The sequence below is a fragment of the Pipra filicauda genome, unplaced genomic scaffold, assembly GCF_003945595.2.
Source record: "Pipra filicauda isolate LSUMZ 115617 unplaced genomic scaffold, ASM394559v2 scaffold534_size341627_pilon, whole genome shotgun sequence".
Taxonomy (NCBI): Eukaryota; Metazoa; Chordata; class Aves; order Passeriformes; family Pipridae; genus Pipra; species Pipra filicauda.
This window is the reverse complement of record NW_024104681.1, coordinates 96,385-119,913: the sequence shown is the minus strand read 5'-3', so window position 1 is coordinate 119,913 and position 23,529 is coordinate 96,385. Positions and strand designations below refer to the sequence as shown.

Genomic DNA, 23,529 nt, shown 5'->3' with positions numbered 1-23,529 from the left:
TCTTTGCATGGAGAAGGGATGGCAAATATTCCCCAACACACACACACTATGAAGAAAGCAACTTGAGAAGGAAGAACAGTCACAGCCAAGCACAGTCACACTTTCACCAGATTAAGGAGTCACAAATTGAGGATTAAATTCATAAATTAAGGACTATCACCTTTGACTTTTGTTTAATATTTTTATTAGGAATAAGCCCTGATTTTATAGGGCTTATTCTTATCAAAAGCACACAGGGCACAAAAAACAAACACACAGCAATTTTACCCAGACTGACATTTATTATTGACTTGGATTTTGGACAGGAGAGAAATGAAAACTGGTTTTGCCACTGACCTGGAAACAGCCTGGTGAACCCTCCACCCACACAGAGCACCTCAGCCTCTGCTGATCTCACCAGTGCAGCTCCTGCTCCCCTAATTACTGTGTTGGCATTATTTGCCTGCACAGCCATAGAAAGTTTTCTCTGGCACTGATGGGTCTTGTTAAAAAGCCCTGGACCATGTTATGGGGTAAGGAGGATGGCAGAGTCCTGTCCCAGCAACACAAACAGGGATGTTCTTTTCAGGAAGAAATTCCTAGAGCACAACTCTACAGAGAACGTGGAAGTATCAGCAAGGCAGACTGGAACATCAAGTACTGAGGCAGCTTTTAGTGCCAGCCCAGCCATGATTTGGGCTTTAATCTCCCTAAGGTGGCCAGAGACACAGAGGATTGCTGGGGACCGTGCATTATTCTTTGCATTCTCTCATTCTTGTGCAACAGAGCAGAGTTTCTAAAAAAGGATTTTCACAGAAAACCCTCCAGAATCTTTTAAAGCAATTCTTAACTCCACTAAAGCAAAGATGGACCATTCCATCTCAATATCAGGCTTTTAAAACATATATTTAACATCTAATATGCAAAGCTCAGATTTGCATTGACAACCATTCAGGGAGCAGAGGACACCACTGTGTCTCTGGGTAGCAGCTCTTTAAACGAGGCAAAGGACAGAAATGTCTTCTTGAGAGAACTCTATGTCATGGTGAATACCTGGTTTCCTAAAGACAGAAGGCAGCTCTGTCCATTTGACAGCCAGGGCCACTCAGGGCCACTCAGGGCCATAAAAAGGACAGAGGTTCTCAAACCAACGAGGATTTACTTGCGGGTGAAGGTTCAGAGGAGTATGGCTGTCCAGGTTGCTACTGAGGCACCACGGATGGGATAGCTAATGAAACATTTGTCTTCCAACAGCAGATTTTCCTTCCTGAGCCCACGGCCTCGGCCCAGTCCCACTTCAGGCACGCCTCCCAAGCTGTTCCGACAGGGATCTCAGAGTCCTTCGTCGTTGTAAACGGGGGAGAGGGGCTTGAGGATGCTGCGGGCGTCGCTCTCCACCAGCGGCCGCCAGCTCACCTCGCCCGTGAGCAGCAGGTCCTCCCCGCTCAGCGCGTCCAGGTGCTGCACCTGCAAGCACAGCAAGTCACCGCCACTGTCCCATCACCCAGTCAAGGCTCTCAAGAGCTGCACAAACACGTGCAGAAGGCAAGCACAACAGGGAGATTTTTGCCTGCTTTGCCATTTGCACGAGGTAGACCTAAAAAGATCGCTTCCCACTGTGACAAGACCCGAGGGAATGGCCTGAAGTTGTGTCAGGAAGGTTTGGGTTGGATATTAGAAAAAGGTCCTTCCCCCAGAGGCTGGTTGGGCACTGCCCAGGCTCCCCAGGGCAGTGGGCACAGCGCCAAGGCTGCCAGAGCTCCAGGAGAGTTTGGATGATCCTCTGGGGCACAGGGGGTGACTCTGGGGATGGGCCTGTGCAGGGCCAGCACTTGGACTGGGTGATCCTTGTGAGTCCCTTCCAACTCAGCATATTCTGTGATTCTGTGATTGCAAAGCACCATGGCAAGGCTTGGGAGATAAGGATCTGCAGATCCTCTGGAGTCACCTGTGTCAGGCTCTCCACTAACACCTCAGCTAATGCCTCCTCTGAGAGTTTGGCATCAGGGCAAAGAGGAGCCACGCAGAGCTACCGTGAGTCATTTTATCTTCCTGGCATTCCTGCAGGTGACACTGCCCATATCATCACCCTGTGGAGGGCTCTCATTAAAAGGGCTTCACACAGACTGAGGCTTTTCAGTACACAAAAAAGGCCTGACCAGTAGGGAGCACCTGGGATTTATCACATAAAAGCACAGGAGCTGGAGGAGATGAACATGGAATGAACACTCATCCTCACAATATAAGAAATCCCAGAATGGTTTGGGTTGGAAGGGACCTTAAAGCCCATCCCATTCCACCCCCTCCATGGAAGGGACACCTTCCACTAGCCCAGGTTGCTCCAAGTCCCATCCAACCTGGCCTTGGATGCTCCCAGGGATGGGGCAGCCACAGCTTCTCTGGGCAAAATACTTGGGGATTTAATGAAATTTAAGCAAAATAAGAAAACCTCTTGCCATATAGCATAGGATTAACTTGCTGCCACAGGACACTGTAAATACAGGGAGGGGAAAGAAAAAGAAAATAGTCCCTCAAGGGTTAGTGGAAGCCAAGCTGACCACTGCTGGCTCAGAAAGGCTGGGAGAGCTGAGCAGGGGCACAGTGCATATGTTGCCCTGTTAGTATATTCTTCTGTGGCATCCACTAATAGCCAATGTTAGAGAAGGATCCACAGGAAATTGTGGGGAAGACCTGGTACACAATGTTACTGGAAACAAAGGATAATTGGACAAGGAGTTTCTCAACAGAGGAAAGAATGCACCAATGGCCACATCAAAAAGCCACCTAAGCACAATGCCCTGCTCCTCACAGCCACTACCAGTAGATTCCCCAGGAGGAGTTAAACACAGCACATGCACACAGTGCTATCTTCCTGATTTCCCTCCCTCTCAAAATCTTTTCTTTCAGGGAATTTGAGTCTGAAGTGGTTGTAATGGCCCTGGACAGTGGCTTTGGAATCCATGTGCAGTGGCAACATTCTGTCCCCCCGTTCCTGTGTCACTGAACACCTTTCCTTGCACACCTTTCACATGCCTTCAGGATTTCCCAGAGCTATCTCCTATTCTTTCTCAGCTGTTTTTTTTTTTGGACAGGGGATCCCACTCTTTGCTAATAAAGGAGCTGTTTCACTGTCACCCTTATTGGTCCTCTCTAAGCCTTCTCCAGTTCAGGTTTTGTCTGTCTTGATGGTCAGCTCACACAGGTCCCATGGATGTAAAAAGTGGCAGGACAGCACCATTTTATTCTCTATTCTTTAATAGCTCTGAGCATTTGTTTTACATTTTTTTAAACACTACAGAGTGCTGAGCTGAAGTTTTGATAATACAATTGTAATCTCAATGCCTCCTTCTTGTGTGGTAAAAGTTCAGAGCTCATTGACATATCTGTAAAGCTGGGAATGTTCTCCTCAAGTGCACCACCTGTCTGCAGGAATGACCTGTCTGCACAGAACCTGTGCTGATTCCTCCCCAACGTGCCACATTTTTCTACCTGATCACTCTTTCCTGTTGAACTGCTGATTGCTTCTGACCTTTGCTTGAATATACAGAAGTGCAACGAATTCCCTACCTGGCAGGAAATTGTCCCAAGTGACTTCTTATATGTGTTTGCTGCCTGCAAACTTTCCTACAGCCCCACTGATGTTAAGCATCAGCAACCCTCAGAATTAAATTAAGCCAGTCCCTCCCGAGAGCCTTCTGGCATTCCCAAAGTGTCCTCAGTCCCTTGGGAAGCCTAGCCCTTGATTTCCCATGCCATTTTCTCAGACACAAACTGAAATACTTTCTCTCTAAACCTCTATCTGATCCTGAATACAGTATTGGAAGCATTACAGGGAACGATGCTGTGGAAATTCTGGTCCTCAATTCCCTGTCCAACACCTTACACTCTTTCTCCAGAACCTCTCTCACCCTTTTCTTTGATGCCCACCTGGGCTGTATCCCATGAACATTTCCTAGAAACCTTAATCACAAACCTCCTCAAGGTTAAGAGGACAAACACTACTCAGTATTGTCTCCTCCAGGTAATAACTGAAAGAAATAGAAATTAGTCTTGAAAACAAAACCTTTTCCTTCTTTCCCCCAAAGATCATCAGAGACTTTCAAGCTATTTCACTATGAGGATCCCAGCTCCAAAACAACAATTATAACCTACAACAAGCTGCAGCCCATTTCTGACAGATTTTTCAAGCCCCTCCATAGCAGATGTCCGGAAAGAGGAACAGAAGTGGTTCAATATTCTGTGAGCTTCTCTTTTCACCAAACTGCAATAATGATCTCTTTTCTCTGATGACCAGTGACAGGACCTGAGAGAATGGTTGGAGCTGGGACAGGGCAGGGTCAGGTTGGATCTCAGCAAAAGGTTCTTCCCCCAGAGGGTGGTTGGGCACTGACCAGGCTCCCCAGGGCAGTGGGCACAGCCCCAAGGCTGCCAGAGCTCCAGGAGGGTTTGGACAACACTCTGAGGGACAGGGTGGGATTGCTGGGGTGTCTGTGCAGGGCCAGGAGTTGGACTGGATGATCCTTGTGGGTCCCTTCCAACCCAGGATAGTCTCCGATTCTATAATAAATATAATCCAGATTTTATATTTTTACCTTTTTCTCCTTAAACATGATCACTGAATATTAAAATCAGATTTATTTATGAGAACTGAGCTACATATGCAAGCAATAAAAACAAGTATTCAATATTGTAAAGAGAGGCTGGGGAGGAGCCTCCCTCCGTACCTGTTTGCGCACGTACTCCACGAGTAACTCCAGATGCCGAGGGTCGTCACAGTTCCTGTTAAAAAGGTTCCTCCAAAGAGCTGCTGCCAGAACATGATCATCAGACAAGATTCCCTAAAGGAAGTACAGAGGGGGATTAAAAACTGCACGTGAAGAGGGTCTGAACACGAGACACCCACGTCAGTGCACTTGGCCCCTGGCCATGGCACCTGTCTCACAGCCACAGCTGCCACGGGCCCTGCACATGGAAAGGCAGCAACATCACTCTTTCCCAGAATGGAAAAACAACCTTAAATTAATTTACAGAGCAGCCTGTAACCAATATTCTGGCAAGTTAATTTGGAAAAAACCTGGGTCAGGGTATTCCTAATGCAGGAGATGATAACTGCATTTCTGTGTTATGAAATCTTTACCATAAAAGTGGTGACCTTGCAGAGAAGGCAGCACCATCTCACGGGAACGTGTGAAGCCCATAAGACTTGGAAAAGAAAAATTTAAGGATATTTAATCCAACGTTGCAGAAATGTAGTCTGGATTTTGCTATTTTGCTTTGCTTTTTTACTTTTCATTCTAAATGAGAGAGAACTCCTCCTCATCAAGAATCATGTAGATTTTTCCAGTTAAATCTAATATTGGCTTTGGTTTATACAGGAACCACATCCATGAAGCTTTTCATCCAAATCCTCTCCCACTTTTACTGTCTTCTTAGATTATGTGGTATTATCACTATAGCCTCTTAACTACTGTTTTCTGCTAGTACATTTGCCAAAGGCAAAACAGGACTGTAAAAATATTCAGTTAAAAATAAAAAAGTCAACATTTGTCTTTAATTGAAGCAGACATTTTGTTTCCAAAAAGACTGTCAACAAAACACAGGCAGACACATCTAGTTATAACTAGATTATAAATTTGTATGTGTAATACTGTCCACAACTCTATGACTTTACATTTACAAGATATTAATAATGCAAATCACTGTGCAAAGAATTAGTACCACTATGTGAATAAGAGCATCTGAAGAGCAACACTCACTAGAGCAAAAAAATAACTACAAAAAGAGATTATGTCATTGTATTTTCCTCTTGGAAGTCCTGCAGACACTTGTGCACAGTGGTGCTTTTGCCCCCACATATTATTAGGTACTGCCTATAAATATTCTCACATAGACTCCCTATAAATACTCCATAAATACTCTTTGTTTTCAAAGTACAGCTTAGTACAATGGGATTCAGAGGGAGGAAATGATTTAGTGATGGCCAAGCAGGGAAGGAGAAGTAGCATCAAGAACACCCTAACCCCTTCCACATCCCATGGTTTAAATCTATGTGCTCTGTGCTGTTTTCTTAAAAGTCCTTTCATTCAGGGTACATAACTAAGAAGTCTCTTCCCTAACATAACATTTCTCCAAAGATATGGACACTGAATGTTCTACCTAATATCTGGAATATTCTGAGTTCATGAATTAGATGGCCCAGTTGTGGCACATTCACTGAAAACATCCTTCTTACCTCATCGTATCCAAACAGAGCTGCATAGAAATTTTCTACCATACTTTTCAAATCTTCCTTTAGAGCAACAGAATTAATCTGAAAAATAGACCAGAAAACCATCAGTGTAGGCTCTAAAGAGGGGGTGAGGAGAAAATGTTACCAGTTTCACTGTGAGCAGGCAAAGAAGAACCAGTGCCCCAGCCCAGCTTGCTGAGGAAGTAGCTGTAAGCAAAACCCTGGTGCAGTCAGTCCCTGTAGAACCCCCCTGAGACACAGCTCTGTTCATTCTGACACAAATGCAGTTGGTGTTACTCAATATACAACTGGCAGAACCACCCTGAGCCAACAGCTCTGCCACCACTGCACGAGCGGAGAGAAAACGTTGCTGGAGCAGCAGGAAGCAAAGCTGTCCTGGCAGTGCCAGCACAGCCCAAGAGAATGGAGACTCCTCTGTAGTTTAACTATTGAGCAGCTTTTCCAGACCTTGATTCATTCTTAGAAACTCAAAGGTTTTTGAACTTTTTTCTCCCAAAGCATGGACTGCAGAACTGGACGTGCCACTGGAGTGAAAGTACAGGAATGCTAAAGACAGAGACACCATCCCCGCCACTGCTCCCTCCTTACCTGTCAGCACTGGCTCTCAGTCAGCAAGCACATGAATTCTGCCTCTACAGCATCTCTGGGAGCTCAGACTCACTAGTTTTTGACTGTGACTAAATTTCTTTCAGAGTTTGTGATGATCCAGCGACTTCCCCCTAATGCTGTGTGCCTCAGTCCAAGTTCCACACTGACTTTCAACTAAATTTAACAACTGCTTAAATATTTGCTGGTTTGGCCTAAGCCACCCATTGGCTTGAGAACTGACCCCATGTGAGCTTAAGATGGAACTGGAGCAACTGCTGGATGCAGAGGGCCAGCTGAAGTGCCTCCTGTGCATCTCCCTCGTGCACGGTCTGTCCCTTTTGCCTGTACTTCATCACCAAAGTGATTCAGGTCCTCTCCCAAGGGCTCAGCTACACTTTAGCAAAGCTGCTTCTTTGTTCTGGCTCTCGTGAGGGATCCAAGCGTTTCTTTTCTACTGAACTATAAATGACAAGGATAATCAAGCCCTGCACGCCAGCAGGACACTCAGGTGTGAGACTGAGCCCGGAGACAAGTTTTACAAAACAGAGACAGTGAACAGGAGTGCAGGGTCCTTGAGGTACAGCCCATCTCACTGGGAACCTCTTGTTCTGAATACTCACTCTCTCAGCATCCTTATGAGTATTCACCTCAGTAATTATGCAACAGGTTTTCTGTCAAAACAGGAGTTAGTTTTTGCCAAGTGAGCAAATCTCCAGTTCAAATATTCTTCCATTAAACCACTGTCTTTTTTCATCTGTTGATTTTTATAGCAATGCACATAGTGCAAACACAAGGAAAATTCCTTTTATGTCAGTTACTCATATTTTTCCATTAATATAAACTATTAAAATTCATGCAGATATTTTATAGGCTATCAAGATTTGGAGACTGGTTATTATTGAATGTTTAAAAAAAGAACTAAACATAAGAAATCAGAGGGTTAAATGATGACTGCAACTTCTGTAATGACTTAATTAAATTTTTATTGAGTACATAAACTATGATGTCATTTCTACCCAACCATGCTCAAACCTTCTATGCATGTCAGAGATCGTGGTTTTTCTCAATAGAACATACTTCTAAATAAGCTGCACTTCTACAGCTCTAATAAGGGGGAGCAGGTCTCATGTAACACACTCAATAAATTATCCTTCCATTTTAAACAAACAAATTCCATGAGTTATTATATATTTGCCACGCACTTTTTATGACATAATAAAAATGTTACCTCAAGGATTACTTAACACATACTACAAATGTTACAGCAGGCAACTGCAAGGGGCAAAGAAAACAAATAGTCCCATTACAGAGACAAGTCCTGGACTATACATCCCTGGGGAAGCAGCTTTCCCTACTAAAAACAAAGAGCAGCAGCTTTAAGTTAGCAAGAAATAGATGGATGAAGGAGATAACCAAGTTAAACAAACATGGCAATAAATACATCTTAAAAGACAGTTTCGGATATAAAACATGAGTCTGGGGATGGAGCTGTATCTTAGGCAATAAAATGATATTTAAAGGAATATTACAGTTTCTGAAGAATACAACTGGCATTGGTTAGGTACAAACACTGAGGGAAAAAATCCTTCTTTATAAATCAAGAAAAATGAGTAAATCCAAATCAGCATTTGCTGGAAGCGCTTCCTCTTTCAGATCTTGTGCACGTTCTCACCACTGGCAAGTTTCATGATCTGGTTGGTCATGATTCTGCTGACTCTTCCACAGTCTGTTATTAAGAAGGAAAACTGCTAGAGAATTCCAAGTGAGTAATTGCTAATAACAGGGAAAAAATCAGTAACATCTGGAGCTCTTCTTGGGACTTCGCCCCTTTGCCTTCCTTGGAACAACCCAGTGCAGAGCTGTCACTGGAGAGATTTATGGACTATCGCCTGACTGGCCCAGGACTGTGTTAGTTCAAAACAAGGAACCCATTTTTGGTACAGATCTCACCCCTCCAAGACCTTTACAAAAGGAAATGTACAGCTAACGTATCTTCCTACTACATGTCACAACTCTTCACTGAAAGACTTCTGCCCATGGGACAACTGCAGCAAACTGCAACTGCAGCAACTGCTGCATTTTCAGTGTCGTACTGAAGGAACCTCATCTTTGGCCTGAAGGAGTTTGTGTGCATCACCCAACAGCCAAGTGCTGAGGGTCACGAGTTACAGCGTCGAGCCTCAGTCAAGATTTTGCATTCTAAGAGTTCTAGGAAAGTAAGAGCACACTGCTTTCCTGTGCTGCTGGACAGGTAGGAAAATACCTTACACATGGGCACAGTATTTAAAGTGAACGCTGCTCTAGGATCAGCCCATATCAGTGTCCTGTGTTGGACTGAGAGCATTCCTGGGTAATGTATCTCCTCCTCCTCCCCACTTGTTTTGGCTCCCGGTGCAGAGCAGGCTCAGCGTGCACAGACTGGAAGGTAACAAGTGACAGGACGAGAGCAAATGGCCTCAAGTTGTGCCAGGGGAGGTTTAAATTGGATATTAGGGAAAAGAAACAGCAGAAAGAGTTGTAAAGCATTGGGACAGGCTGCCCAGGGCAGTGGTGGAGCCACCATCCCTGGAAGTGTTCAAGAAACATGTGGATGTGGCACTTGGGGACGTGGTTTAATGGTGAATATAGAGGTGGTGTTGGGTTGATGGTGACTTGATATTCTTAATGGTATTTCCCAACCTTAACAATTCCTGATTCTACAGGTTCTGATGTGCTCTGCCTGCTTGGAGCCATCCAGCCCGGGGATCTGGGACAGGAACAGCCCGTCCCCACGGAGCAGAGCCTGCGGATCCCCAGCGGTTTCACTGCACCCCTGTGTCCTGCCAGCACAGCCCCAGCTGTGATGGCCACAGGCTGCACTGTCTGAGAGCACTTGAACAGGAGTCACTGTCTGAGAGCACTTGAACAGGAGTCACTGTCTGAGAGCACTTGAACAGGAGTTTCTTTCTGCTTCAGCTTTTGCCAGCATGCGTTGCACCCTTAAGCTACTTTAACACATTAATCCATCCATAGACTATAAAGCCAGAAGGGGCATTTCTAACTGCCTTGTACAAGCACTAGTCATTGAATTTCAGGCAGCAACTCCTCTCTTTGGGCTGTAAGTTATGCTTGAACTAGATTTTTTTATGAAGAGATTTCAGCCAGAAGAAATGATTAGATCATAGAACCTGACCCTCTGCATATCACAGACCATTACATTTCGCCGAGTTCCCCCCGTACTAAGCTCACTAAGTTGTGTTTGGCTAAAGCATATCACACTCACAGTTGAACATGTGTATCTCATTTCATATTTGAATTTTCTGGCTTGGGTTTCCACCCCCTCATTCTCATTATACCACTCCTGCTAGAATAAAAAGACTCTTCTGTACAATGTATTTGCTCCTGTACCTGCACACAGCAGATGTGTCAGCACAGTCATCTTTTCAAACTCAGATTAGGCTCTTTCAGGTTATGTTCACACTGGGTGCACTGACACACCACATCAGCAGCACACGGCTGGAGTGGTCAAAGTTGTAACAGCAAAGTAGTGGTTTTATGCTGATACAGTAAAAATAAATTCATTCCTGTGTACCAAAACAAGGTACACAGGTCTGAGTCCACTCTGGGGACTTCTGCAGCCCCACTGCCATAAACGTCATCCACTCCCACGGACACTTTTGATTGCTGGAGCAGGAATATCAGCAAAAGCTCCTGAAGGAGATACAGGACCAAGCTTTCTTGATAAAAAGGTCATCCTGCAAACATTTAGACATTTTTATGCCCATTCTCTCAAGTTGCAATTGGAAAGAATGACTTGAAAGGTAGTTTACATTAGTTATAAATAATATTTAAGCACATACAGTTATATACGGGCTTTTTGGGTGTCTGCTGCCCTCTTAATAAACACACATGACATTAAATGGGCAAAGCTGCACGCAGCCCTTTTATTTTGTCCTATAACATCACTATTGCTTGTAGGACAGTAATTTTGAAATTACTGAGACTGTAGCTAGGATCAAAAAGATTAAATTAATAAGAGATTAAAAATATTTCTGCAGCAGTAAATAAAGGCCAGTTCCTTCAGGCAATCTCACGTACTTGTCAGCTGACAAAGATATTGAAGAAATTATTCACTTTTAGAGTCTTTTATTAACCACTCTGCTACTTTGTCTGCAAAGTAGATCACTGCTTGTAATTAGCCACAGCTGTGAGTCCCTGCATACTTTAAATATTAACTCTTCTGATAAATTTTGTAATTTTTTAATTAGAAGTAGTTTTGTAATACACCTCATTAATTATTAACTTCAGAGAAGAGTCTTTAAAGCCTTCTTCAACATTTGGTGACAACCTACCCCAATATTGTATTAACCTAGATAAAAGCTAAATGTTACGTTGTAGCAGAACCAGTTCCTGCCAAAATCTTCAACCCATAAAAACACCATGGTAATGGAAAAACCTGTACACATTCTGCTACCTTCATACCAATTGTGTAATCATTTATTAATTGATTAATAAATAAGACTCCTTAGAGCAAGTTTATTCCAAGACACAGAAAAGCAAGTTATACAACAAGTTTCAGCAAAAACAGATGCTCATCCCTACCTGCCTGATACCCAGAAAATGAGGTTTGTTCCTATCTTGCAGCTTATTAATTAGGAAGCTCTGCCATGGTAATAGTTACAGATGCAGAGGAGATTCCAGTACAATCTGAATTGTATCCAGCGTATGGGGGCTTATTCCAAATTCCTGCTTCCCTGCAGAACGTGGCTGGCAGAGCTCACTGACAACCTCTCAAGAGAAGGATCAGAGAAAAGAGGTCAAATTGCTGTGCTCTGTCGAGTTGTGCTGATCCCCTGTAAGGTGAGCAGTTGTTGAGGGGTTTTCCTGTGATGCCTCTTAAAACACTACTTGCTAAAAGCCTAAAACTGGTCACAAACGTGTCTCCGAACACACCGGAATCAGGAATTCAGCCGGATAAACTGAAAGGAAGTTCCAGAACCCAGTTTAGAAGAGGCACTTGTAGGAGACAGTAGTAAAGGTGGATGAATCATTAAGGTAAATATTCACCATAAGCACTCACAGAGATGCTGTGAAACTCCAGTTCTTTACTGAGACCAACCTCAGGCACTGCCAGAAAGTGTCACAGCACAAACACTGATCAGCCCAAGGGGTCCAGGGTATCCTGCCTCCAACAGCAGCCAGGATCCCTGACAGAAGTCAAAGTCCTACAAGCTATGTGCTTCCTCCAAGTATTCTCCCAACCCATTTCAGCTCAGGGTAATTCCCAACACTTGCTGTTTGTTTAGAGAGTAACCTGCAACAGGTCTCCATGTCCAGCAACTTCCACTAGACCAGGTTGCTCCAAGACCTGTCCAACCTGGCCTTAAACACTTCCAGTCCATCATATTCCAGGTGATAAGATCTGCCCACAGAAAAAGACTTCAAATAACTCTTGACTTCAGTCAAGAGCAACAAAATTCCAGGGATCATAAGCTACTAAACTAAATGAAACATATTGGATAACATTAACAGGGCTGCAGAGCCAGGAAAGGTGACAGCCATTCTGGAAAGTATTTCAGCAGAAACAGGTAAGTACAAATCAGTAGAAAATACAATAAATGAAAATAAAAATCACAGACAGTTATGAATAGTGATTTTCAGGGCTGATAATGGTACTAGCAGTAGGTGTTAAAAAATAATCCATAAAATCTATATAATAATGTGCACACACTTAGCAGCTACAATTCTGGAACTGGATCTTTAAGAGAAAAAAAATAAGTTCTACAATTCAATAGTGCGGAAAAAGACAAATTTTAGGCATTGTTTGAAAGGAATATAAAACAAAAGGAGGAACCCTGTTCTGCCATAAATCCATTGTGTATATAAAAAGCTGCACATATTAGTTACCTTTTAATCTCAGAATAGATTCAAAAGTAAAAGAAAACACACAGAGAAGACCAAGATGATGAGACATATGAGGAAACACTAGTTATATTCAGGATGAAATGAGGAGGAAGATGATGGAGAGATCACGGAGAGGTATTGAGCAGATGAACAAGGAATTATTGTTCACTGTTTCTCATTAAAAAAGATGTAGAAAAGAATCTGATGAAATGAACAAATAATACCTTAAAAATAAAATGAAAGTGTTTTCTCATGCAACACAATTAAGTGGCAGAACTCACTGCCACGGGGCATTAAAGAGCAAAAAATACCAGAGAGGTAAAAAAAGGGCCTGTGCATTCCTGGAGGATTTCTGTCAGTGATCCCAAACACGACATTCCCCGCGCAGCTCTCAGGTTACTCGCCAGTGAATGCCAGGAGAATAGACCTGAGGGAATAATGATCCACAGTTCTGCTGCTTATACTTTATTCCAAATATCTCTGGCCACTGGCAGACACAGCACTCTGAATCTTCATCTGGCAGTAGCAGGAGTTCTGAGCACGTTCAGTTTTGTCCAGTTTTTGCTGACCTTTGCAGATACTGGTGGTATCTCCTCTGTCTGGGTATCTATTCCTTCCTGCCCTGACTTCCAGCAAGCTTCCAGTCACAGCTCATTAGATGATCCTGGACACCAGACATCAGGTCACTTTGCTGACTTGGCAGGAATTTCACCTGAAAAGTGCTAGTGCAATTAAAAAAAACTGCTACCTTTACCATAGCTTTTAGTACCCTCATGGGAAGAGGCTACATTTTATGTAGAAATATGAGCAAGAATGATCCTGCTCATACCAAATAGGTCATCCTCCCCTAGGGGAAAAATAATAAGAATAAAAAAACTCATTCTTTCTCCAAGAATGTGGGACCAGAACAAGCTTCTGTTGGATAGGAACAGCAAGTCACCCATCACCTCTCCCAAAAATCTCCAAAAAAAATGTTTATTTCATTTCAAACGGAGTGACAATTGTTAGAGTCCATACAATTAGTCAGCAATTAACCAGCCTAATATCCAGTGACTGAGGCCAGGACAAATGCTCACAATTACTATCACCTTTTCAAATTCATTTCTGCAGTGCCTGGCAGACTGATTTGTGTTTGCTCCATCAGCCTTCCCACTCCCTCCTGGCAGGGCCCTGCTCATACGTGACCTCTTTGACATTCTCCCATCAGTTCCACATTTGGGTAAAATTCTAATTTGAAGTCACGTTGCTTTCACCTTCTACCAATATTCTGCACCTTCTGGTTTCAATCATAAGCTGAGAAAAACCTGATTTCCCCAAGCACTCCTCCTCCCCAGGGCTTCAAACACACGCAGGCCACAGAACAGTTAACAGTTAAATATTTTCTTGCCAATATTTTAAGAGTGCAGAAGGTTCCAAATTGCTGGTAAAATAAACAATGCCAGACTGTGAAAACTCCTGCCTGCCATATACTCTGATGTTAACAAGAGTTTCTTTATTACTGTAACCTTTCAGAAGCGAACAAAAATTATTTCTCTACCCTAGTTCTGCCCTCAAGTAAAAGGCAAAGGAAGAAAGTGAACCATGAAAAAGCTGCATGGTAAGACACTGTGAGTTTTCCATCTTACTTCTGTATTTCATTCAGATTCGATGCTGCTGTGAATAAATAAACTTCCAGAAGATCCTAAAAGCATGGGCAAGGATTTTAAGAAGCCAAAAATTTCCTGAATAACATGGACTAAACCTACATATGGGCCATCTTCCCCCCTGCAGGGACATAACAGAACAGGAAATACAAGAGAGCAAATTTAGGATGCTCTCAAGGAGACACATTGTTTTTAAGCTCCTCGGTACCCAGCTCTGTCCTCTGGGGCTTCAGACCTGGATTTCCATCAATTACAGGGGCTCTGCCACTTCCTCGCTTTTGAAAAATGAAGTCTTCAAACAGCATCTACAAACAGAAGGCACTGCCAGCACTCAGCATCAATGAGACAAATCACTATATAGCCCAGGTGACACCCCCTAAAACCACTGGTCATTCACAGGCCTGCCTTCTGTTCCCTACCAAATCCACGTGGATTTATGGAATCTGTGCCCAAGCCATCTGAAAACCAATTCAGATCAGCATTGCTCATTTCACATATACCAAGACTGTACTAACCCCACCTCCCATCCACACCACCACCTCCCATCCAAAATATCCACACCACCACCTCCCATCCAAAATATCCACACCACCACCTCCCATCCAAAATATCCACATCACCACCTCCACAACATCAGCTGAATGTCCCTTTTTATGTGCAGTTATCCTTGTGGATTCAAGGCCCTCTGACCAGCCTGAAAATCTATGTGATGCACACTTTGCTAGTGACAAAAAGAGATCCCTAAAATTAGATACACTGATATTTTTGTCAAATCTTTTAATCTTCGGCATTATTTCCTGACCTCTGAATGAAACAACAATGTTCAAGCTCTTACAGAGGTGTAAGGATAATTAACTCCAAGCCCCATCCAGCTTGGCCTTGAACACTTCCAGGGATGGGGCAGCCACAGGTGCTTAGGGCAAACGGCCAGAGACACTACAGAGTGTGGCAGTGGCAACTGGTGAGCTGGGAGAGCCAGCAGCAGCTACACACTGCTTTAATCAAAGTCACAACCCACGGGTGCTGCCCAAGCTGCCAGAGACAGGGAAGTTGTGTGAGGGGAAGGGAATGGGCAGCCTCTCAAAGCCCCACAGCACTCCCTGCACCATATCAGATTCTTAACTGATGCTTGTTACTGTCTTTCAAGACAGGCAGGCACAAAAACATAAGTTGTTCATTCCTGAAGAGGAAGCAGAAGATATCAGTGACTTTCTCCCTGCAGCGAAAAGCACAAGCAACAACATGATTAAAATGTATGAGAACAATAGGGAAACTCTCCATGGTTGGTTTGGTCTGATCTAGAACAGACACTGCTCTTGGTATTTTCTTTTTTTATGAAGGAGCTTAAAAGCACATTCATGTTTTCACTGCAGCAGCTTAGAGCTGTTAAAACAGAACCAAACCCACTGGAGATACCCTGCTCCAGGAGCCTCAAAAGGCTTAGCCAAGCAGACCAGCTGATCTCAGCTGAGCAACTCTGGGGCAAACTCCAAAAGAATTGGAGGCTGAGAATGTAAATGTCCAAAATAAGTGGCATAACAACATGTCACTGAACCCTGCACTGGCAGCAGGTGAATCACAGCCTGGCTGGTGAGTGATGCACAAAGCACTGGCAGGAGCCAGGTCACAGTGACAACACAGCTGTGAGCCCCCTGTTGAGCCCAGAGACCATGCAGGTCCTGCAGGGATCATCCTCCTGCTCCCACCAGCACCTCCACAGTGCCAAAATAAAATAATGGTGCAGTTGTGGGGAGCTGCCATTTCATTGCTCAATATTTGAACTGTGGCAACTACACCATGCTCTGGAGAGCCCAAGGAACACGGGGCAGCACCAACACCTACAGGCACCACAGGGCATGTGAGTCCCTCTGGTGAGGATGGGGGGAATCACAGAATATCCTGGGTTAGAGGGGACCCACAAGGATCATCCAGCCCAACTCCTGGCCCTGCACAGACACCCCAACAATCCCACCCTGTCCCTCAGAGCATTGTCCAAACCCTCCTGGAGCTCTGGCAGCCTTGGGAGCCTGTTCAGTGCCAACCACCCTCTGGGGGAAGAACCTTTCCCAATATAATAAATACAGAGTAATATAATACTGAATAATGAGAAAGGTACCTCTAGAAAAGGTGCTACAAGGCAGCTTCCAGTGTAATTCCTGCAGGCACCAGAGCGAGGCACAGAACAGACCAAGGACACCACCTTACAGTAACAGGATCCAACACATCTGGGAAATTTAAATTGATTTTTTTATGCCAGACTCTACAGAACACTGGGGCAGGCCAGCTGAAAAGAACCCAAGCATATATTATATATTATACCTTGATTTCCATACCAGGAATCCTCAACATGCCCCAAGCATTTCAGCCAGGTGTGCCAGTTCCACTTGTAGAACAACTACCTTAAAGACCACCTGAGAAAGAGACCCCTAATTCAAACCTCCATGTCCGGGTAAAGCTAAATCTGCATCACCATGGGTACTGTTTGCTCCAGACCTCATCACAGTCAAGATATTTCAAGGTAACATTCCATACACATGCACTGTCCTGCATATTGAAGTTATTATGGTTTCCAGAATCAAATGTACTGAATTTACTCTGGAACAATACTTGATATTATTATTTATGAAATGACAAAGTACTGGAAACTTGCTGTGAACTTTCAAGCTCTTTGAGAAGGGATCTAGGGTTGATGAACTATTTTCTGTGATGTTCTTAAAACAATAACTTCAAGTAACACTAATCATACAATGCTGATATCCTATTAAAAAAACCCAAAAAACAAACAAAAAACACACACACACAAAAACAACAACAACAACAAAAACCCCACACAGCAATTTTTTATCTCACTACTTTGGCAAGAGTTTAGTTTCTTTTTCAAAAAGGGAACACTAGGAACTGGTGAGATTCTGTATATTCTAAGTGGTCATTAAAAATTGTAACATTTTTCTCCTTAAAATGTCCTAGTAAAGCATTTCAAAATATTCATAGACCATTTGAAATTAACACCTTTTCTTCTTTAGTTTTATAGGTTTTTAAAAACCCCTTTCAACTGTCCTGAACACTATCCTCTATCTCATATCCAATCCATTTCCTTAAACAAAATCAGTACCTTCTCTGAAATACTTTGCTTCAGTACATTTCCTTCATCCCAACTCCCCATTCCAGTCCCAATATTCTGCATCCACCTTCCTTCTGCCCCCGTTCTCTTTCAAAAATGTACTTTCTGTTCTGTGCATCCCAAACTGACTCCAAGACTTGCAATCAGATTTGAGAGACAGACCTGGAAAGGACCCCTCAGTACCTCAGTACAGCAGCTTCCCACTGCAGGTGAATCAACAGTTCAATTCATACAAAACTCAAGTTCTACTTTAAAATTCTATCAATTTTCCACCTCGTCCCCTCATCCTCTAAAGCCATTCTACAACCTTGCTGGTCTCACTCCAACCATGACTTCTGAGTCTTCAGTTACAAAGGTCAGAGTTTTTGTACTCAACAGTAAGAAGAACTTAAAACAGAATTATATTGAGTTTAGGAAGTTCTGTAGCTACTCTAAGGTAAAATGGCATTTTTCATCAACTGAAATCTTCTAATTGTGAAAAGAGTATCAAGACAGAAAATGGTGTTCAAGTTCCCAGAGCTGATCTCAGCTCTCAGTTATATGTATTGATTCTGATGGCATTACTTCAGATGTACACGAGTGTAATTGAGAGCAAATTATGGGTCACTGGGTATAAACAGCTCGAGCTAAAAGTGTAACAAAGGCTCCATTGTGCTACGAACAGCAGAGCCAATAAACGAACTCAAAAGACACCTAGATGTGTTCCTGGAAAAAAAAGGGGGCAGGGGTCTAAGTGGTCTGGTGGGAAAACAGGAAAGTGAGATTATGATAAATTAAAACAGCTTTGGCACGCTGGGCTTGACAGCTCCCCCCATGTCTTATCTCTTTGGCAGCTATGGGAACACATTTTATAACAGTGTGGTTATAAAATGAATTGTTATTTTGCACTGAAAACAACTTTTGAATTCATTTCAGCAGCACAATGCCACCACAACACACCCAACCAACGTGGGTAAAGGGAGCCTACAAGTTATTGGAATAAAGCCTTAAAAGGGTCTCTCTGAGACAGCACGTGATTTGCACCCAGAAATATTAGTGTGGGGTGTTGGGGGAGGGAGGAGGGGTGTTGGGGTTTTTTGGTATTTGTTTTTTCTGTTTGGAATTTTTTTTTGGGGGGGGAGGTTAGGGTCTTTTATTTTAATTTTTTTTCAACCTCATACTTATTGTCCCTTTATCAGTTGAAATCCCATTCCAGGGAACTCCAGTACCTACAAGTCCTTCTGCAGCTTCATCTAAAGGGTCTAAAACACACTGAAACTTATAACAACTTTTATATCCACAGAGTTACTAAAGCACAATACTCAGGTGGCTCCAGAACTCTGCTGGGAGGACAAATAGCAGCAATGTCTAGTCCTGAGTGAATTCCCTCCCCAAACTGATGAGGCAGCTGCCAGCTTGCACAGTGTAAATCTATTCCCTGCAAGCCACGAGGTGGAGATCTCTGGCAAAGCAGGATCCAAAGGAAGTCTTTTACCCAGCCTAATGTTACTATTAACACTTGGAGCCATTGCATCAAGCCAATTTTTCTGTTTGTTTTTAAAGTTTGATAGAAATGTCACTAGTGGAAAAATTAAGTAAAGAGCACTGGTTAGCCACAGAACTGGACACACCTGGCTGCAAACCCACCGAAAGAGACTGACTTCATTAGTACGAGGGACAGCAGAGTAAAATTTATATCTGAAATATGCCTGCACCAGTAGAATTTGCTGAGGCCACAGGCTCTCCCTGTGTTTTTACAGCTGTGTCAAGTTTGGGTTTCTGACTCTCGCCGACATTCAGGAGTGCTGAAGGAGCTCAGCCTAACAGGTCCCAAAACTTTGTAGCTGAGATTTAGATCTCAGCAGTTTAACAACCAGGTTTTGAAATAATACAAACTCCATTTGGAGCTGGAGCTGATGTAAATTAGCAGTTAAAATGCTTTACATTCTATCCCTTTTGGGCTCCAGTGGACCGGTATATTTAAGAGCAGATGGCATATTTCAAAAAACCATGGATATCAATTCAGGAATATAGTGTCCATTTTCTGCATCAAGGGTTGGAATTGTTGCTAGATATGGAAAGGAGCTGAAGAACTGCAGCTCTGTCTGTCAGCAAGTTAAACTAATTGCATCCAACTGGCAATTCCATACAGGTGCTCTGTCATTTGTACCACAGTACAGGAATTGGAATTAAATCTTGATTTTTGATAGATTGCATGAGAGAAAAAGCAGGGAATGGAATTTCCTAACCTTCTAGGATCTATGCAGATGATAATTTAGCACCCTAAAAGTATCCAGTAAAATTTCTTTTCCTTTACATTACTTCTGAGAAAGGCTCAGATTCTGGAGTTTGAAAGCATCGACAGAGAACATTAATGACACCTTTTTATCTACTATTCTTGATATATTTGACTACCTTCTTTTGGAGGTAGAATATATACTGATTGCAGGACTACACTACTTGAAAATAAGTAGTTGTTACGTGTCCCTCCATCAGCTCACAAACCCTCTACTTCAGTTTAAAAGAATTATTAGTGATAAACAGATCAAGATTAATAAAGAGAACATAACACTGGGGTAAGTGCCCTTTATCAGTCATTTAAAACTCCTTGCAATTGCTAAAGGTGAGAGGAGAGAAAGTGTTCAGTCAGGTATGGGTATGGGAAGGGGAGAGAAGTGAGTGAAGAAAAGTGAACAAGCATGGAATAAACAGGACCTGCCCATGCAGGGGCATGGGTGAAGTGGGATATGAAGGTAGGATCACTGAGGAAGGAAAATAGAGCAATGATAAGGGTCAAGGGAACTGCTGACATCCTGAAACACCAGTGCCTAAATTATTTTCACCTAACGTATAATAAATACTACCAGAAGAGACGAAGAAATTAATTTGCCTTGACAAAATCACAGAATCACAGAAGGTTTGGGTTGGAGGGACTTTAAAGCCCGTCATGTTGAATCCCCTGCCATGGGCAGGGACACCTTCCACTATTCCAGGTTGCTCCAAGCCCCATCCAGCCTGGCCTTGGACACTTCCAGGGATCCACGGGCAGCCACAGCTTCTCTGGACAACCTGTGCCAGGGCCTCACCCCCCTCACAGGTAAGGATTTCTTCCATATATCTAACCTAAATTTCCTCTCCTTCAGTTTGAAGCCCTTCCCCCTTGTCCTGTCACTACAGTTCCTCATGCACAGTCCCTCTCCAGCTTCCTTGCAGCCCTTTCAGATTCTGGAAGGTGCTGTGAGATCTTTACACAACTTTCTCAGCCTGTCTCCGCAGGGCACTAACTAATGAATAATGACTGAAAGATCAGGAATAACTAAAAGATGAAAGAAAAAAAAAATCACTAAAGATTAATGAAAACCCTATGCCTAAATATACTAAATAAACACAAAGGTGTAACTGCTTTGGAGATCAAGCCCTGAAATGTGCAGGTCCTTCATGTGAGCATCTGCTATGGCCATATAAAAGCTGTGTTAGCACCAGGCTACAGTCAGGAGTGTATCAGAGGAATCACAGTATTGCAAAATAAGCAGGCTTGTGATTCCCACTGCAGGATCATTCCTACAGACAAAGAGACTGTGAAATTTAAATTCAAGGATAAACTGACCAGATGCCCAACCTGCCAGGGCAGGGAATGAATGGCATTGCAGTAATTCCAGAGCTCCTTGCAGTTCCATCATACAGCAACCACACCATTGTAATACTCATGTGTTAACATCTGAGGGGCCAGAGTGGGTAAAAACACAGGGACACTGATGGGGTTTTTTATACTTTGGGGGGTTTTGGGGAGCCATTGAATAATTTAGTTTGGAGAAATGGAAACACTGTACTTCCCTTTACAAAGAACTGACTGTAAGCACTCTCTCTTTTTCCCCTAAATTTTACTGAAAAACTCTCCATACAGGTGTAACTTGCAATGCCTGTAAGGGCAGCAAACAGCCAGTTTTGCTTCTCTTTGTTCTCTGCTGCATCCAACCCTGCACAGAAAACTACAACATGGCATTTGAGGTTCACTCATATAAGGTAAAATTAGGGTCAAAAGGAAGAGACAAAAGAAGAGCAACCTTAAATTTACACCCAGAACAAAGATCTGAGCTGTGTGTGGTTCCTAGAGGAAGCAGAACCAGCCACTGATATGACATGGAAGGCATTGGAAAAGGACAAAAATGCATAAGCTACTTCATCCAGTCTTTTCCCCTGGTGCCATCATCTGATTTGTCTTGGCTCACTCACATTGCCTTATCAGAAAGAGGAGATTCCCACTGTGGAATTTATGTAAGCACATTAACATAGCAAGAAATTCTCAGATGCATGAATTGATAGATTTAATCCAAAAGAAGATTAAGAGGATGTCTTGTCTTTAAATGCAACATGTAACAAAGCAAAGCTACGGAATTCCCAACAACTAGGAAAAAACCCTGCTGCTGATGGGATAACTGAAGTTACACCGGAACCAACACTTTCTAAAACAACATACAAAATAAACGATCAGAGAGACACTTCCTGAATTACTAATGTGATTGCATCTCAAATCCTAACTCACCAGTTACCCTGGCAGCCTCTCCAAGAGAGCTGACAACTATGGCTTGACACTATGTCATTACTGCTACATGGAAACTGTCACTTCTCTAACAGCCTAATTTATTTTAATCACAGACAAACCTCTATTTAATCACTGAGCAGTTCTTTTCCTCTTCCATAACACAGCAGACCTCTCCCAGCCCTGTCCTCCCACAGAAGTGCCCTCAACGTTGGCAGCCTCACCTGTATCAGGTCTGCTGTCACTGCCACTGCTTCTGCACTGCCTTCTCTCAAGGCAATCACCAACACAGGACTTCAAGGCCAGAAATGACCATTCCAACTAACTATCATAACCTTCCTCAGAACAGGCCAGAAAGATTCAACCTTGCTCTTCCTTCAAACTTGCAAATGAACTCTCCTTGCAGCTACTCTCTCCTTAGAACGTTTCTTTTGTGATAAAGACCAGGTATACTGAGAATATAAAACGAAAAATATACTTATGACTAGTTCTAGTCATGTACAGGAACATGACATAAAAACTTTGTTGATTAACTTTCCTTTTACCATTTTAGATACAGAGAAAACTCAAAACTCTGCTGGAATTACTGAAGTTGTGGTTATCAATTTGGCACCAGTCATATTTCTCCCCACTCCAGCTGCTCATTCCTATCCCCAAACGCCCCTTCTGTTACAGCAGAGAATCACAGAATCATGGAATCAGCCAGGTTGGAAAAGACCTCTGAGATCATCAAGTCCAACCCTTGATCCAACCCCGCCGTGGTTCCCAGACCATGGCACTGATGCCACATCCAGTCTCACCTTAAACACCTCCAGGGATGGAGGGTGGTGATTCCATCACTTCCCTGGGCAGCCCATTCCAGTGTCCGATCACTCTCTCTGGAAAAAGTTTCTTCCTAATATCCAACCTAAACCTCCCCTGGCACAGCTCAAGCTGTGCCCTCTTGTCCTACTGCTGGTTCCTGGGAGCAGAGCCCGACCCCCACCTGGCTCCCCCCTCCTGTCAGGGAGTTGCAGAGTCAGGAGGTCTCCCCTGAGCCTTCTCCTCTCCAGGCTGAGCCCCCCCAGCTCCCTCAGCCTCTCCTCACAGCACTTGTGCTCCAGTCCCTTCCCCAGCCTCGCTGCTCTTCCCTGGCCCTGCTCCAGCCCCTCCATGTCCTTCCTGAGCTGAGGGCCCAGAGCTGGACACAGCACTCCAGGGGTGGCCTCACCAGCGCTGAGTCCAGGGGCAGAATCCCTGCCCTGCTCCTGCTGCCACACTGTTCCTGAGCCAGGCCAGGATCCATTGGCCCTCTTGTCCCCCTGGGCACACTCTGGCTCCTGTTCAGCTCCCTGTCCATCCCCACTCCCAGCTCCCTTCCTGCCTGGCTGCTCTCCAGCCACTCTGTCCCCAGCCCAGGGGGCTGCCGGGGGTTGTTGTGGCCAAAGTGCAGGACCCAGCCCTTGGCCTGGTTGAACCTCATCCCCTTGGAATCAGCCCACGGATCCAGCCTGTCCAGGTCCCTCTGCAGAGCCCTCTTGCCTTCAACAGATCAACACTCCCCCCC

The 23,529-nt window shown here is 43.8% G+C and overlaps 1 protein-coding gene across 2 annotated transcripts in view; it reads right to left on the bottom strand.

Annotated features, from left to right (window-relative positions):
* Window positions 1-1,084: 1,084 nt before the first annotated feature.
* Window positions 1,085-23,529, bottom strand: part of LOC113986937 (ubiquinol-cytochrome-c reductase complex assembly factor 1) — a 47,973-nt gene continuing 25,528 nt past the window's right edge. For both annotated transcript variants that reach the window (XM_027719127.2, XM_027719126.2), the window contains exons 8-10: window positions 6,212-6,289; window positions 4,704-4,817; window positions 1,085-1,446 (exon numbers count right to left, since the gene is read on the bottom strand). In XM_027719127.2, coding sequence (XP_027574928.1) covers window positions 1,312-1,446; window positions 4,704-4,817; window positions 6,212-6,289 — 327 coding nt within the window. In that variant the 3' untranslated portion in view covers window positions 1,085-1,311. The remainder of the gene's footprint in view (window positions 1,447-4,703; window positions 4,818-6,211; window positions 6,290-23,529) is intronic.